We start from the raw sequence: 16,229 nt of genomic DNA, 5'->3' as shown, positions 1-16,229 counted from the left end.
TTAAAAACAGGGAAATCACATGGATCAGCTATTGCTTTCTGTACGCCAGAAGCTTTTTGTACCCAGTTTCAGCCAAAGAACATCTACACCTGGAAGATCTCAATCCTCTATTTTGCCATTCTGTCACATTACCTCCAGATATCATGGAAGATACTGACTCTTCTGTAACGAGGCTTTCAGTTACTTTGACAGGACAGTGAAAGTTGTAAATATGTCATCCGCATATAACTGATCTTGCACACTTCTGTGTCAATATTCCCACAAAAAATATCTTAATATCACAAAAATGAGTGATGTTTTGTTACAATGGTGTAATTTCTGGTCTTATATGTATTAGTGCAACAAATAAAGGTGCCAGAAAGAAGGCAAAGCAAAGAGTAAGTAAATTAAAAGTAGCAGTAGTTGTAGACCCCACAACATTGTCCTGCAACAGTGCTTCACGCCTGGTCCACCCCTCTAACTAGAGAATACAATTCTCAAGCTAATTTAAGACTAATTAAAGGCAATTAGGTTCCAAATGTGGAGGGAGGTTTCCCCTCCCCTCCTCTAGTAAAACACAGTTCCAAGAACTGTATTGAGATCACCAGCTTATTTAACCACAGGCAATTGAACAGCTGATAAGGACTGGAAAGTATTACTGCTTAACAATCCGGAGTGTGCGCCGTCGTGGCACAAAGCAGGATGCCTGAAGTAGTGAAAACTGATGAGTTGACTTTGCTGCATGAATGCTCTTTATTTAATGCCAGCCTGTCAGGCTGATCACATTTGATAGAATTTTTAGCCGGTACGTTTTTATGAGGTCAGTTATACGATAAAGCTGTAAAAGCTGTTGATACACAAGACGATAGGGCACCTCATGAATTATAAATAACAAATCGACACTACAGAAGTAAAACTATTTAAAGCCAAGGTAGTTATATCGTTCAAATACAAGCTAATGCTCATCTAAGGCAAGTCTCACTTGTTTGGCACAAATAGGGGCCTCCCAACATGGCTGTGGAGTGATGAGGGAGATGTTCACCGAGGCAAGAGATTTAGTTAAATTAATTTCATATGTTACCAAGTTAAGAACTTATAAACAGGTCATTTCTCCAACCTCTCCCAAGAAGACTGTTGGCAGAAGTTTTTGGCACTGCTATTTGGTGGTCTATAGAGTCTTGAAAGTGCAGCTTCAGAGAAACTCGTTTCTCTGCTTTTGGGGAAGCAAAATGCTAAAGAACTTCTGAACCCCCTCCAGACTAACATGCAAATTCTGTGGTTTAACTCCTTGAGGAAGTTCAGCAACAGCTGATGTGCAACACCATTTTAAGATTCCTTCCACCCTAGCATGATGATGAACCGTTTCCATGGAATCCTGCTTCCTGCTCCTTAGCAGTGAAGGGAACGCACGATCAATGCAGTAAACAGAAACAGTGCAAAGATAACAGCATGGCGGGGACATGGACAACTGAGACAAAACATCTGCAATTCCACAGGACTTAACTGGATGCATTTGGTGAGCTTCTCCTATCCCATACTGTCTTTTTCCATGACACAAATATCCTATGATCCCCAGTGCCAGTCATTCTCTCCTCCCCACCTCTTTATTTATTTTTAAAAACGCACATTCTCTTGTTTAAGTGATCAGCACATGAGGGCTTCAAGGTCATTACCAAGACAAAAGGAAGAACCAGGTTTGCAGCTGGTGACAGAGCCTAGCGATAAGACAGAAATCTATGGAATGAGCTGAGTCGGCTGCTGTCTGGGGGATTTGAAAAATAGGAAGGCCAACAGTTTCGCTTAAATGCACAGGAACGTTAGGGCTGCTTGACACTGTAAATTAAATACAGGCAGCACACGTTTGGGGTCTTCTATTGAGGAAGGCAGCTAACATTTCTGGAGAGGTCTGCCTCTAGAGAATATTTAACCCCAGGGAAATGGAGAGCGAGTCTACTGTTAATATATTCCAATGAAACAAGTCGCCAGAGAAACTGGAGAGCAAAATTAATCCTGAAGGACAGCAACTCAGGGGACTAAGCCTGGAGAGGTATGCTAAAGAGCAGATGATTTTAGTCGCAGAAGAGGCAATAAACAAAACAGCTGGACAGCTCAGAGAGACTCATAGTTCATTGGCAAAGAGGTGTTTTCCTTACACAGAAGAAGTGGACGTATACATAAATATTAGCAAATGGGAAAAGGAGACCACATGCCAAAATTTCAAGTTTGCCAGTTAGATATTAGGATACAAAAGTGCAGTAGCAATTAAAGGATAAGACCTGGAACCCCAGAAGAGCAGGGCTGGACTAGCATAGATTTTATTTATACCAAAACACAGGGCTGAAGAATGAAGTCAAGAGTGGCCCAGATGATTAGACTCTAAACCAGAACCAAGGGCTTTCCTTTGGTTAGATAAATCCTGTAGAATATCCTTGAATAACTTGGGGAAGATGACACCTGCCACTTCTCCCCTACAAGGGGAGGACTGCTAATACCATGCAGCTACTCATTTCTTCATAACTCCCCCAAAGACAACTGCAGTAACAGGTTCATCAGATTATACAGAACAGTACTACTGCCCCCTACGGACAGATGTGCCTTGCTGCAAGGGCTATTTAAGGGAAGAGATTTTAAAAATTTAAAGAAGGGGAAGCATTCACGTACCCAATTACTGCCGAAACAGCGGGTGTTGAGGCGCTGTTCTTCAGTTCCCGCACATTCACCACCTGAGGGACATTCTTCAGCGTTGATTCAGTCAGGGAAGTGCTCACCGCTTTAAGAAAGAACAAAGATGAATCCCACACATGAGGTGAAGTCTTCACTTTGTGCATGGTATGTACAGGTAAGGAGAGGAGCAGCTTCTCAACTAAGCTCCATCTAGAACAAACAGTCTAATTGTTAACACACCTAGAACAACAGGAAAAGCAGCTTGCATTGCACTAGCTACAATGGAACTGCCAACCTAGACAGGAACTCCTAGGAAACCTGGGGCTAGAGCACCAGTGTGATCTGAATAATTTACTGCCGACTACAAAATAGAGATTTACAGTTAGCACAGCTATGATATGTAGAAGGATTTGAATGGCTACATAGGGAGGGCACTGATGATGGAGAAGTATGAATAATGGTTATCAATACTTGACAGATCTCCTTACTACAGTTCAGAAGTTTGGCTGTTTCGCCCCTGGAAGTCCAATAACCACTCTTTCTCTTTGAACCTTCCCCTCAAAGGTTTCAGAGCAGAAAAACAGTCTATACAAAAAGCAACTGTAGGTACCTAAATTACCCGCCAAAATGGTATACAGAAGTACCTGTTGGTTATGAATGACTACCATTTTGGCCTGGCAAACTTGTGTTCTGTTTATTTGTGTGCAAAACTGTAGCATCCATACTCTTAGTTCCATGGATTAAACTGGTACTTTTGGCAGGTACTATCACATATCCTACTGTATTGTACTTAAGATAACTGTTCTATAAAAATGCAGTACAGTACTTTAAATTATACAACTCTTCAGATAATTAAATCCAGTAAACTGGGAGTTAATGTTTTTCCTTGTTAGATTTAGAGACAGTCATATTTAATATAACTTCCCTTAGCCTATGATGAGGGATACATAGGTAACGCAAAAACTGACATTTCTAATGCACTTCTCTAGCATGTGCATCTCCCCACTCCTTTACGTTCTCCTATTAACTTAGAAGAACAGCTTAGTCAGCTTCTCCACTGAGAGCCAAAACATAGGGAGTTTCTCTTAAAAAAATCCAAAATCTTACTAGCCCATCCAAGGACTAACCTACCCATCAAGCAGTCATATTTATTATGTAATTTAGAGTGCAGAGCTGGCAAACTGCATCTCTGCTTTTACTCTATATCAATCCTTGGGATTTTTTTTTTAAATATATAACTCTATGACTTCTTAGCTGTGCAGGGTTTAAATGCCAGGAACTTCTGGGGCCTCTATATATCATATATACATAACATTATTCTTTGAAGACATGAAGACATGCGGTCAGCAACTCTTGTACCTGTATAGATGAAAAATGGGTAGTTTTGGGTGGGAATTTTTCTTGCATTTTGTTCTGGTAAGTCATTAAACAGAGAAGGAAAAATGATACAGCAGCACTGGGTGAATCCCATCTGTGCCAGACTTGGCTCAAGGCAGGGTCAATGGTTTCTGATCCTTCACAGCATTATGTTACTACTAAATACACATTCACTAAACTGCATGTGTATAACACAGAACACACAGACTTGGGTCAACCAAGCTGTATTTGTACCTGGATTCTGGTTTTCCATCTGCCTTCTTAGTGCTGCAGCAGCAGCTGCTTGTGGTGCAGGAACGGTAACGGTGGGAGTGGGGGCCCCATGTTTCACAGTCTTTGTTGCAAGCATTGTACTATCTGCCCCTGGTGGAATGATTTTGGTTGAAGACATGGGCACTAAAAAAAAAAAAAAAAAAAAGTTAAGAGTTCACCAAAATCCTCCTGCTGTTCAACCAATGCATATAAATTAAGGTAATGTTTCTCAATCTTGATTTAAAGGATCCTGTGGTAGGTAAAGTACAAACAAATGTTCACATTACTTCAATAATATTAAGCCCAAGTTCCAAAGATTGACCTTTCTGCATTTGTAACTGCCCTTGGAGGCTTGGCAATGTGAACTATGACACTACACACCCTTTTAGTCACAACTTGAAGTTATGACAGACACTACAGAGGTTAAAGGCATCAGAAAGATCAAATAAGAAAGGCAAAACCACTGCAAACTCTACTCACTTAAAGTGCCCATGGAGAGTTGTGGTTTACCCAATGGTGGAGACTGTGTCAGCAGGCCAGGCTGGATGGAGGCAGTACGGACCACAGGCGCGTGCCGTGAGACCTGGAGTGGAGCAACTTCCTCTTCCTGCTCCAGAACTGGTGAATCCTCATTCTCCAGTGACTGGGAAATGGAGGACGTTGAACTGATTTCATCTAAATCTTCGTAGAACCTCGTCGACAGGAAGGCTGACCGGGAGAGACTAGCTGCAGTGTTGGAAGAGCAACATTATTTTGTCAGTCAAAGACAGAAGAGGCACAACCTACTCTCAGTGGCTAGGAAAGAGTCTCTCTGTTTATACTGAATTAATGTTGATTATGAAAGTAAAAGTCTGCTTTAAGTTCAAAGGATTTGGCTTCCCAACTAGGGTGCCAGATGCCACATGGAGCTAATGTGCAACTTCTCAACCCATTCCCTTCCAAAAATAAAGACTTGTTTTATCATTATACTCATACATCTAGATGGACATTGATCATGAAAGGAACAAGTACAAGCATGATGTTGGACAATGTACCATCAAAGGAAAGGTTAGTAGGTAAAGGATAGACATTAATTATGGCATGAGGAAGAATCCTCACACCTCCTATAAGTGGAGGAAGCTAACAGTATAATTCAAACCACTCACTTCCAAGATGTTTAGGGCCTTTAGGATTCCACCCTTAGAAGCCTGGATGTCAAAGATGTCCAAATAATGTGATATAGTTCTTGAACTGGCCTCAAGATCTGAGCTGGTAATATTCCAAGGCATTCCAGTGCTATAAGAGCCACTGTTCTGACCCACAGATGCTGTATAGCCAACCTCTGCAGCTCTGATAGACAACTGTTTGACCAACTGCCCCTACTGCCTTGCAATTCAGCCTACTTCATTTGAAATGGTTTATTAGTGTGCAAATTAGGACCCCACATCTCTACTATTCCTTCCCTGCCAACATGCAGTGGGCAAAATTTTTCTTTATAGCGGTGAGTGACACCAGATGCATACTACTTGATTTGACTAGTAACTGAATAGGGATTGGGCCAAGAGATCCTGGAAAATCTCTATAGGTAGGTACAGAAGTCGCATTTGTCCCTGGACAAGTTGTGCCTATGTCTGTTCCAGAATAGAAATACCCCAGGATTGGCATGTACACATATCACCCTTCTAATCAGGAGTTAGTAAGCAGCTGAATGTACTGCTGCTTTTCTGCCATTGATTCAATGATGCAGTCCTGAGATAACCATTCAGATGCACTTTGCGATGTCCTAGGATAAACTGTTAGTACATCTTATCTGGCAAACCTTTTTTAGGGTGTATTCTGGGACAAACAACATGCCTATTTGTTAGAAAGGAAGGAGAAAAAGTTCCAGTTTCTCAGGTTTAAAATGAAGGTGACAGCAATTCTCACTTGCAGGCTTTTGTTCAAATGACACCTTCCCTGCTGTGTGTTTGCGCCATGAGACTGTTCAGGCTGCAGAGCCGCAGTGCAGATAGGGAGGCTGTGGCAGGAGGATCACAAAAGCAGAGAAAGTGCTGTGCCTGTAGTCACCTGCTTTGTTGCTATTATATGGAAAAGGTCTGCTACCATTTAATCTGCAAGATGTACGCTGACTTGTTACTTCAGAGCACGTAACAAGTGGTGCTTGAATCAGAAATGTTCACACCAGATACTCTGGGATGACGTCAGGTAACACAAATAAAAGAGGAGCTTGGTTTAACATATCTATTAGAAAGTTATTCTGAACCTGGATTTCAAGCTGGAAAGCTCAGTCAGTAAGAAACTAGACATTCAGCTTGAATGCATCTTACTGACAAATGCAGTCAGAGGATGAGAGAGGAGACAGAGCTGCATTTTGATGCACTGCACAATGATGACCTTCCTACAACATTGTAAGCAACATGCAATGGGGACCATATTTCTGGGGAGCCTGAGGCATACAGTGTGTAGCATGATGAGAGGCAGGAGCCTATGACAGAAACTTCTAGGCGCTAATACAATGCAAGTCCTGATTCCTACTTCTCCATTTGAAAGTCAGGTTTCTAAGTAAGCAGTACACCTGTGAATGACAATAAGGTGGCCCAATTGAAATAGTTCCATTTGTTCCATCTGTGCAGGAAAAGGAAGCTTCCAGTCAGAAACTAGTTTGACAGAAGCCCCCCACATTTTCAAAAAAAGGTGGGGACTAGGAGAGAGAGAGTGAAGACTAAAAGAGCTATGTTTAGGAATCTATTTTTGTTGTAGACACAGCACAATCCTAACAGTTCCTGGAAAGACGCAAGTACTTCAGATACCTACTGCATCACATATTTACCTGGAGCTGTGGATCTCACAGGAGGAGTCTTCCTTTTGGCTAGGAAATTCCTCAGCTGCGCCTGTTTCACTGGGGACAATTTAGCTAGAAAAACAGGGGGGAAAAAAGTCACTATCCTCCAGAGTACCGTGGGAAAGCCAGTCACAAGTCATGTTTAACACATGCATAGGGGGAAGGGGCAGAACAATTACCAGGTACTTTCGGAAGGGGCTTGACATGCGATTCCAAGGTCGTTTTCATCAAGGCATTTCGCAAGCTCTCAAGGTCACTGTCAGAACTGAAATAAGGCACAACAGTGAAACAAACATGCATGGCAGGAAGAGGAGCCATATGCTGCTCTACCCAAATAGCTGTATAGGAAGAAAAAAGACCATGGGGTTATGGAGAAGACCATAACTGACTAACTCATGTGAAGAGACTACAACATCATAAAAAAGAGTGCATACCACAGGGCATTCTCCAGATGCTATGTACTATTTAAACGCAAGCAACAAAACCTTACTCACAAAGAACACCACCTCCAATCCCAAGGAATATACAACTGCTGTCTTCAGGACAATGGTAAAGCATGTGGGAGTCCATGTCTTTGCAATGTTTACACTATAGCAAGCACATATCTTTCAGAGAATCCAATATACAATAATTAGGTTGTTGCAAATTAAGGAAGAATAATTTTCAAGCCATTATGAAGAACACCTGTATTGCTTAGGAACAGAACAAGAACGTTCACAACCACAGTCCATTCTTGTGGTTGTTCCCAACTCCCAACACATAACATCTCTATCCTCAGATGCTATGGCTCTAAAGGGCACTCTTCCTTGGACAAATACCTTTCTACAGCACTATGGGAAGAGCCTCAACTCAAAAACTGCCCTATTTTTTTTTTCTGACACACCTTTGAGCGCTACTATGAGAAGAAGTGTCACTGGGGACATGCCACTGAGATGTCTGGTTGTACAGGCGAAGCTGCTGCAGACTGTCCACCAGGTGATTGAGCCTCTTCCTCTGCTGGTTGATTATTTCACGATGGTTTGCAAGAGTGTTAAACAAAGTCTCGCGCTCAGGAACTACCAGGCGCCTTGAAACATAAAGAACAAAAACACAGATTAGAGTGGGAGGCCACTGGATACTTAGCCTGGCTGCAAGCACTTCCCCAACCCCCAAACCATTGACTTCATCTATAAACTTAGGTGGACCTGACCACCCAAAAGGGTACTTTGGTACACACACCAAGGCAGAGCAGATTAGAGATGTAATCTCTGTGGTATCCGTCAATATTACTCAATCTGCTCCTTCACTGCATATGTGTTTAAGAAAAGGGCTTCATTACCAACTACTAAAGGGTTTGTTCAGCATGGACAAAGCTTGTTTTACAGGCATTTGTGTTGGTGGAACTTGCAGGGATTTGCTGAAAGGCATCTCTCAAAGCCACCACTGAATAATCCAAATTTGGGCTTTGACTCATGTTAGTTTCATTATGAATGCACCGCATTTGAGTGTTAGCAAACCCTTCAAAAAGGCTCTGGAGCACTGAGAATAAGGTCCCCTCTGTCCAGTTAGTGTCAGATGCTCAACTCATTCAGGCACTCCTTAGAAACAGACTCATATTCTATCCTAACTTCAGTCACTCACTTTTGTTTCCTCTTCTCTTCCAGATGCCGGTCCCACTCAAAATCAAGAACGTCATTCACATCCTGAACAGCAAACTTCACGTATTGGTGTAGGTGCCGAATTTCCTATTGAGCAAAGCAAAGTCATCTTTCCATTTCTCTTTGGAGGCTCAGCTTCCGTGAAGCCAAGTGAGGACCCTTTAAGCTAACTGAAATCAAGCCAGGGAGCACATAACCTCATCTAGTCACTTCTCTCTACAGGGGCAGAACCTGATACAATGATAATTTATTTCAGTCATCAGCCCTGCCCCTCATTTGCCTTCCAGAAAATTCCTGTCTTGGTCCCAGTCTTCATGTTTCTCTTCCCCTCCACCATGCCGCCCCATGTTCCTCTTTTAAAGTCAGTGCCTTAGGCTCTTTAAAGGGAGGAATAACCTGGGTTTAAGTCATGCACACTATTCTGAGAAGCAACAGAGAAATAAAGCTTTATGAGAGAGAAACACTTACTACACAAGTTGGGCAGTGAATTAATACACAACACCCAGGGGAATTTGAGTAGCACATCTGAAGAAGGATGTGCCACTAAAGTAGCATGTGAATTAATATACTTAGAATAGGTATTTATTTCTTGGTGCTAAGTAGGATTCCAACAGGTCCAAAACTGCCAATGAACACCAGGTAAAAATGGGGCACTCAGTACAAAGACTCTGTACAGATATGCAGTAACGTGATTGAGGAAGATGGACATCTTCCCTTTAAAAGAAATCTGAAACAGGACAGTCTTGAACTCTGACGTGCTGTGTCAGCAATGCTTACAGTATTCTTTTTTAGTAGCACAAACCTGCAATTAGTTCTGTAATAAAAAAAACATCTTCACTTGTGTCTTCAGAGGACTCCCTGCGGGAACCCTATCATGTCAAAGAAACCAAGCACCACTTACACATTTCAGTTTTAGGGGCATGCTTATTTTATGTTGCCTGAGGGAATATAATACCACACACCCCTAACCCTAGATTCTTTCATCTCTTTAGAGCATCTATGAATTCTTGGGAATTTTCCATTGTAATCTTGCATTCAGAACACCATTTAGTGTTCTGCTCTGCCAGCCATGAAATTAACCACTATTTTGTAAGGCACAATAAATCAAATTGTTCGGCAAAGCACTTGCTAACGATAAAAATAATTCTAAGGAGAAGCTTTTACAGAGCGTTGGAACAACAAATCCACGCTTGCCAAAGAATATACCTGCAACTTCAACCCCCTGAGCAAACATCAGTGTTTAGAGTAGGGTCCTGGGGAGGCAGGAAGTTTATTCCCATCTCTGATCTTGGGTAAGGCACTTCAACTTCTACAGCTCCTTGGTTTCTCCATGCAAAATGGGAACAGTGAGTACTACAAGGGAATTTCAGGAGTGTCATGTTTTCCAAGGGTTCAAGAGACACCGTTAACACTTTTATTCACTGTACTAGGCTGAGGCAACATTAGTGTAGCGGAACCAAGCTTCTGGGTACTACACAAGTCTCAACAGTCTCATTTCATTTTAAACGCCAGCAAACGTGCTTTATACCTGAAGCTGTGCTTCACTCTTAGGGTCCAAGGGTTTCTTATAGAGCAAATGTAAATATCCAGAACTACGATTGCGCTCATTCTGTTCTTTAGCCTCTTCTGTTCCTGCAAATCCCTCCAACAGGCTCGTCTTCAGCATACTGACATCTCCATGAAGGGACTGTGAATAGCGAAAGTTTTTGGTTGAGATCTGGTTCATCTCTTAATGCCTTCATTGCCACAAGTACAGGCATCTCCAATGGCTGCCTGCCCCTCCTACACACCCGGACACACTACATTCAGACATACTAGAAGTTACCTCTGTTGTCTCTCTGATCTCTAGGAGAAAGGTGTGAAGATCATCAGACTCTATCCTCAGCATCTTCTTCTCCTCCTCCGTACCCACCTGAAAACAGGCTTTGGAGGTTCGTGCTTTCAGCTCATCTAACTCTTTCTGGAAATGTGCAATCTATAGAATCACAGGGTAAAGAATGTTCAGTAGTTGTGACATAATGTGATGTGAAACCAATGTCATAGCTCTGTTGCCAACTAATATTCCTATACAGTCCTAAGTTCATGGCACTTTGCAGACAATGGAAGTAGGCCTCCTGCATTTCCTTGCAGAGGAAAAGACAACTCTGGGTTCACAATATAAATAATGCTTTGTTAAAGCAACCATAACAGGCAGATAGACAATATGTACAGAACTGGTTCAGAGTATAATGGTAAGATTTCTAATTTACTGAAGGACACCACTGGGAAATGGATATATTGAAGAGTGACCACATGACAATTAATCCATCTTTTTAGAAAGCAGAAAAAACGCCTTGAAGATCTCACCTCCTCTCTGATTCCTGCAATGACCGGATCTGATTCCTTCCATTGGTGAACCTGTTTCTCCAACCCAGTGCTGGGCAGAACTGACTTGCCCTGAAAGCAAAGTGGTGAGAATGAAGACCTATTAAAATGGAAACCCTTAATGCCAACAAATGCTTGCTGCTAGCAATCAGACACAAACTGCCCTATGGGATTACTCTGCCAAATGCAAGTATTCATTACTTAGTTCAATGCTGTGCTGCCAAGATTTAACTCTCAACTCTTCTGAGCAGGCCTTTCAAAATCAGGAACAATCCTAATGCATCCCCCTCCATTACCCCTTTAATTCAATATATTTTTAAGACCCTTAAATAATTCAGGCAGTTCAGTGGCTTCAAGGATCCATTCATATGAGAAAGCTGATTACCAGCTCACACAGAACTACGCATAATTTTCTACCTCTGTTCATGACAGCAGGCACCAAACCTGTATCAGGTTTCCAACTTTCCAAAAATACATAAAACAACTCTAGCCCTTGCAGCTCGTTGTTTTTACCTTTGAACATTTGCTGACTTAACAGCACTAGTTCAGTTTAAGACTACAGCAGGTCAGAAGTTAGAGACAGTTTTCAGCCCCTGTAAAATCTGCTCGAGTTCTCTCTACCTGATTGGAGCTTGATTTTGTTGCAAAAGGGGTGATCTTAGCGGCCTTCTGTAGCATAGAAGCTGGAGGTGTGTTCTGAGCAGGGCGTGCCACTAGATTTTAAGAGAAGAAACATCAGCTATAAACAAACACATACAGGGCTCAAAGTGGAGTGAGACAAGACCATTTTGGGATATAAAAGAAAGAAGTCGATTAGAGGGTTTAGACTGTGCCCTCACATGCATTCAACAGTGTCCACATCAAGTCAGTGAGATTTTGCAGCCCTCATTCAGTACACCTGCTGTTGGACTTCAGCCAGCTGGTTCCTGAAAGCCTATTCCCCAATTTCCATAATAACTTTTCTTTATGGGGGAGTTTAAGTGAATTTTGACCCTTATGAAAGTGCAACTGACAGGAATGGCTGAACTGGCTCCAAGGCAAACAGATGCTGCTCTAGTACTCTTTTTCCCCCTACTGCTCTGCCATTAATGCTACTCAATACTGGCATGCAACACTCCTCATTCCAGTTCTGGGACACCATTAGAATAGGCTGTCTCCCAAGACTGACCTATCATTCTCATTTCAAACCTGGGATGCACATGACCAAAACCAACTGGTCACAAACTGATCTGAAAAGTGGGGTAACGTTCACTTATAAATAGGATTAGATTTGCTTCATTTTCATTTGTGATCTCTTTTACCACTAGAGAGAAAAGGTCATAAATCAACTCACTGACAAGATCAGAAGTATTTTGGGAATGTGTGATGTGCAACAATTTCTCTCTGAAGCTAACTATTACACAAATCAATGGAGAGTTTGTACTGTGGCAAACAAAAGGTGCAGAGGGGAAACCTTTCCAATGACTGTGCACTGTGCCTAATGCCATCTAGTCTGCAGAGGCTGAAGGTCGTGGGAATCCAAGCACTGCAGCACAGTTTCATCAGCTTAAGGCAGCACAGAGAAAACCTCCCAGGCTCACTTTATACCTAGCAAGGTAGAAATATGCTAAAAATGGGGACAGCTTTAGGCCCTTAAACTGCATGTTAGGTCATACTTGTTGTAGATGCAGGGGTTGAAGCCTTCAGTGGAGGGGCAGGGGTACAGACTGGCAGGGGTGCAGTTTGGCTTCCAGGGCCTCCTGAAGAAATAGGCTTTGAGGTGGAGAATGAAAACACTGCAGAGCTGTTGTGACTGCTGCTGCTAGTAGGAGTAGACATATCTACGGCAGTGAACCTAGAAGAGAACATAAAATATTTTAGCACTTGCAATTGGCCCCAACTTCTTTTTCTACAGCCAAGAGGAAGTGCTAATATCTAGAGGAAACAGTTGCCTATCTTTCGGATAAGTAATGAAACTCCATGCCCAGATAGCGAGTACAATCCTAGTTGTTAGGGTAAAGATAGATAGAAAACTTAAAGGAATATGGACGGGACTCCACAGCAGAATGAGCAGGGAGTAGTTTCAGAGGACAGGAACTCAGCACTAGTATGCTGGGACTGCTGGAAGTTAAGGGCTTTTGCCCATAGGGTCTCACAGCTCCTATAATAATGGGAACCAACCAAGAACGTCATGAAGGAGGAACGTTACTGTGCTGCTTGCTGTAGCACAGTGATCATATCCAGCACCTGGCTGTCCCTGCACCAGTTGCCAGAACAGACCTATATGGAAATATTTCCCCCTAGAACTGCCAGTTGTGAGAAGAGGTCAGCATTTCATCAAGGAACTGTTCATCTCTGAGAATCATTCCTTGCCTCTAATTATTTGGGGTGCTGCAATACAACCAGTCCTATCATAGCTTCGGTACATATTAAGCGAAGCACTACAGTGAATACTGAAATGTGTAACAGCTGTCTCTTTTAAAGGCCAAATGCTGCAAGACAACAGGAACTGCCATTTAGCATCAAATACTAGGACTCTCAGGGTCGGCGAGATGAATATTCAGCTGATACAGGAATGGACAGCTCAATTTACTTTTAAAATTGAACAAGCATCAACAGCTATAACAGGAGATCTTAAAAGAGGGGAAATTCCTAATTTAAAAATTATTCCTAGAACCCTTGGAAATTTCTGTAAAATGGCTCTCTGGACCCCAGATTTAGTTAACATTTCCCTTAATTTTTCAGTCCCTTCCTTTGAAAACACAATTAGTTAAGGGAATTACAGTCAAGAGATGGATGCAAGGATAGGCATCAGCAGTAATGTTTACAGCAATGACCTGTACGCTGTTCAGATGGATAGTGGCCAGAAGTGGGTTATCTAACAAATGCCTGTGTGAAATGAGTTTGAAGGCCTCAGGCACAGGCCCCAGTAAATAAGTATCTGCTTCAAAAAATACCAGTTATTCACTGACATGATTGTAGGTGGGCTCAGAGCAAAAGAATTACGTAGGCCATGATAACATTTACCCCTCTTAAAAAGCTGAAATGGCTACACCACCTTAGCAACCACCATTTCTCACACTGATTGAAAAATGCCTGGCCAGCATCTGATATGTTCAAACTATACTTACTTCTCATTGAGGTTTACTTTAACAGTAGAAGCTGAAGGGGTAAAACATGGCTTCTGTCCAATGGGTGCAGCAGACAGTGGTGGCACAGGTGAGCTCTCTGTAGTCGGTTTAAAATTTGTAGAACCAAAAGAGAAGGAGGCAGCAGAAGTGGCCATGGGGCCTGCAGAGAGGGAAGGAGTTGTGGAAGCTTTGGAAGAAGCGGACGAGAAAGAGAATGCAGCTGCTCCAGTGAAACCGGCACCCGGGGCTTGCTTGGACACATCTGATGCAAAGGGATATGGTGGGGGATCCCCTGATGTTGAGCCAGATGCCTTTACTGTGGAAGGGGTGAAGGAAAAGGTGGCAGGTGCACCACCTGCAGGAGGCAGAGTTGAGGCCAAGGAAGCAGAAGCAATAGCTGGTGTGGCTTCCAGCTTTGAAGTAGGAGAGGTGGTCGGGGTGGTGGCAGTGCTTCCTGGAGAAACATAAATCGGGGCAGGGAGAAACACGGTTAATGTTCCATCTCACACGGCTTGCAATGCTTCCTGCCCAAATATTGTTCCATGTAGACAATAAAATGCCCTGGCACTCTGAATACTGTCAACGTGTGGAAGAAGGGGGAAGATGAAGTAGGGTTTTACAACCCACAAATCCAAAGAACTGAGATACTAAATGCAAGAATAACAGGATTACAGTAAAGTAGGGCTGGAAGGGACCTCACAAGGTTATCTAGTCCAGCCCCAGCTAAAGGCAGGATCATCCCTAACTAAACCATCCAAGTTAAGTGTCTGTCTAACCCACTCCTGAAGCTCAAGAAGTTTGAGACTCAATCAATGCTACAATTTCCCCGAGTCAAATCTTACTTAAGGGCTTGGGAATTTCTAGTGAAAAGGCTTCCCTATTTCTCTATCAGTTGTGATGTGGTCCAGCCCATCTCCAATACAGCAGCCTGTCAAGCGCACAGGCCAGCCAGGGCTGGAGCCAGACAAAGTGCCCAATGAGAGGGTGAAGCAGAACTGTAGACTTGAAGGAAGTATAGCTTTGTAGTGGAGCAGCACTCCACATATGCTGGAATGCAGAACAAACAGCTGATTACTTTGCCCATAGCAGCAAAGGGAGTCACTGAGTTTATATCTGATATGGTGAGACATACTCGCATGCCTATTAAAACCATTTACTTCCCACCAACTTTCTAACGTTATTGCTGCAGTTTGACAGAAACCTGTTGCTTAAACAAGTCTTTGGATCACAAGCCAAATATTACTGCCTGTGCTGTGGCCCCAGGTAGATATAACACAGGGAAAAGCCCACACACATTGGGAAAGGAGTCTTTGTATGTCACCTAGTCCAATAGTGCCTTGGACCCCTGGAAGTACAAGGTGCTTCCTTGATGGATAGCGGTTCAAGGAGTTGATTTGCTATGTGCCAGGCCTGTTGTCCTGCATTTAGAAGGTAAATTGCATTTCAGGTGTACATGCCATGAAACCTTCTGGGGGACATTCACAACGAATGATGTTACATAAACTCACATAGCCAGTGGAAGCTGAGTGAGCTTCATGCCCAGGTTTGTCACAGACCCACAAATGAAAACAAAAAGCTCTCCCCAAAACATGGGTACCCACCTGCCGACTTTGATGCTCTCTCCCCTTCTATTGACAGAGGCTCCGGGGTCACGATGAGTGATCTGATACCTGGGTTTTGATTAATCATATAGAATGGGCAGAGCACTCCATCCGTGGACAGCAAGATCAGAACAGGAGCTGGCGCAAGTGTCTTCTCATCACCTGCAGAAGATCACACACGATAATGACACTTCTACACTCATCTGTTTGTGTTGCCACTGATGTCACCACCGCAACTTCCTCTCTCACATCTCAAACACTGGCCACTTTTTTCTACCCATAGGCTGAATATATTCCTGCCTCTCTCCCTGTACTTGTCTGCTCCATTTGCCCCCAAAATGCCCCCTTTCACTTCACTTCCTCTTTCCTATTCTTGACTTTAAGCCTTTCACAGATTCATAGACCTTGAAGGACAGGAAAGACA

The 16,229-nt window shown here is 42.8% G+C and overlaps 1 protein-coding gene across 1 annotated transcript in view; it reads right to left on the bottom strand.

Moving 5' to 3' along the window:
- The window catches only part of LOC102375132 (nuclear pore complex protein Nup214), a 51,835-nt gene that overhangs the window by 30,272 nt on the left and 5,334 nt on the right, over nucleotides 1–16,229 (bottom strand). The window contains 14 exon segments of the mRNA XM_025204950.1: nucleotides 2,641–2,749; nucleotides 4,255–4,416; nucleotides 4,753–4,998; nucleotides 7,082–7,165; nucleotides 7,273–7,358; nucleotides 7,977–8,159; nucleotides 8,714–8,817; nucleotides 10,259–10,417; nucleotides 10,556–10,705; nucleotides 11,077–11,166; nucleotides 11,716–11,807; nucleotides 12,750–12,928; nucleotides 14,205–14,658; nucleotides 15,806–15,967. Of these exon segments, the coding sequence (XP_025060735.1) occupies nucleotides 2,641–2,749; nucleotides 4,255–4,416; nucleotides 4,753–4,998; nucleotides 7,082–7,165; nucleotides 7,273–7,358; nucleotides 7,977–8,159; nucleotides 8,714–8,817; nucleotides 10,259–10,417; nucleotides 10,556–10,705; nucleotides 11,077–11,166; nucleotides 11,716–11,807; nucleotides 12,750–12,928; nucleotides 14,205–14,658; nucleotides 15,806–15,967 (2,260 nt within the window).

Source organism: Alligator sinensis, unplaced genomic scaffold, assembly GCF_000455745.1.
Source record: "Alligator sinensis unplaced genomic scaffold, ASM45574v1 scaffold388_2, whole genome shotgun sequence".
NCBI classification, from domain to species: Eukaryota; Metazoa; Chordata; order Crocodylia; family Alligatoridae; genus Alligator; species Alligator sinensis.
Note: the sequence above shows the minus strand (reverse complement) of the source record. Positions and strands in the feature narration are given on the sequence as shown.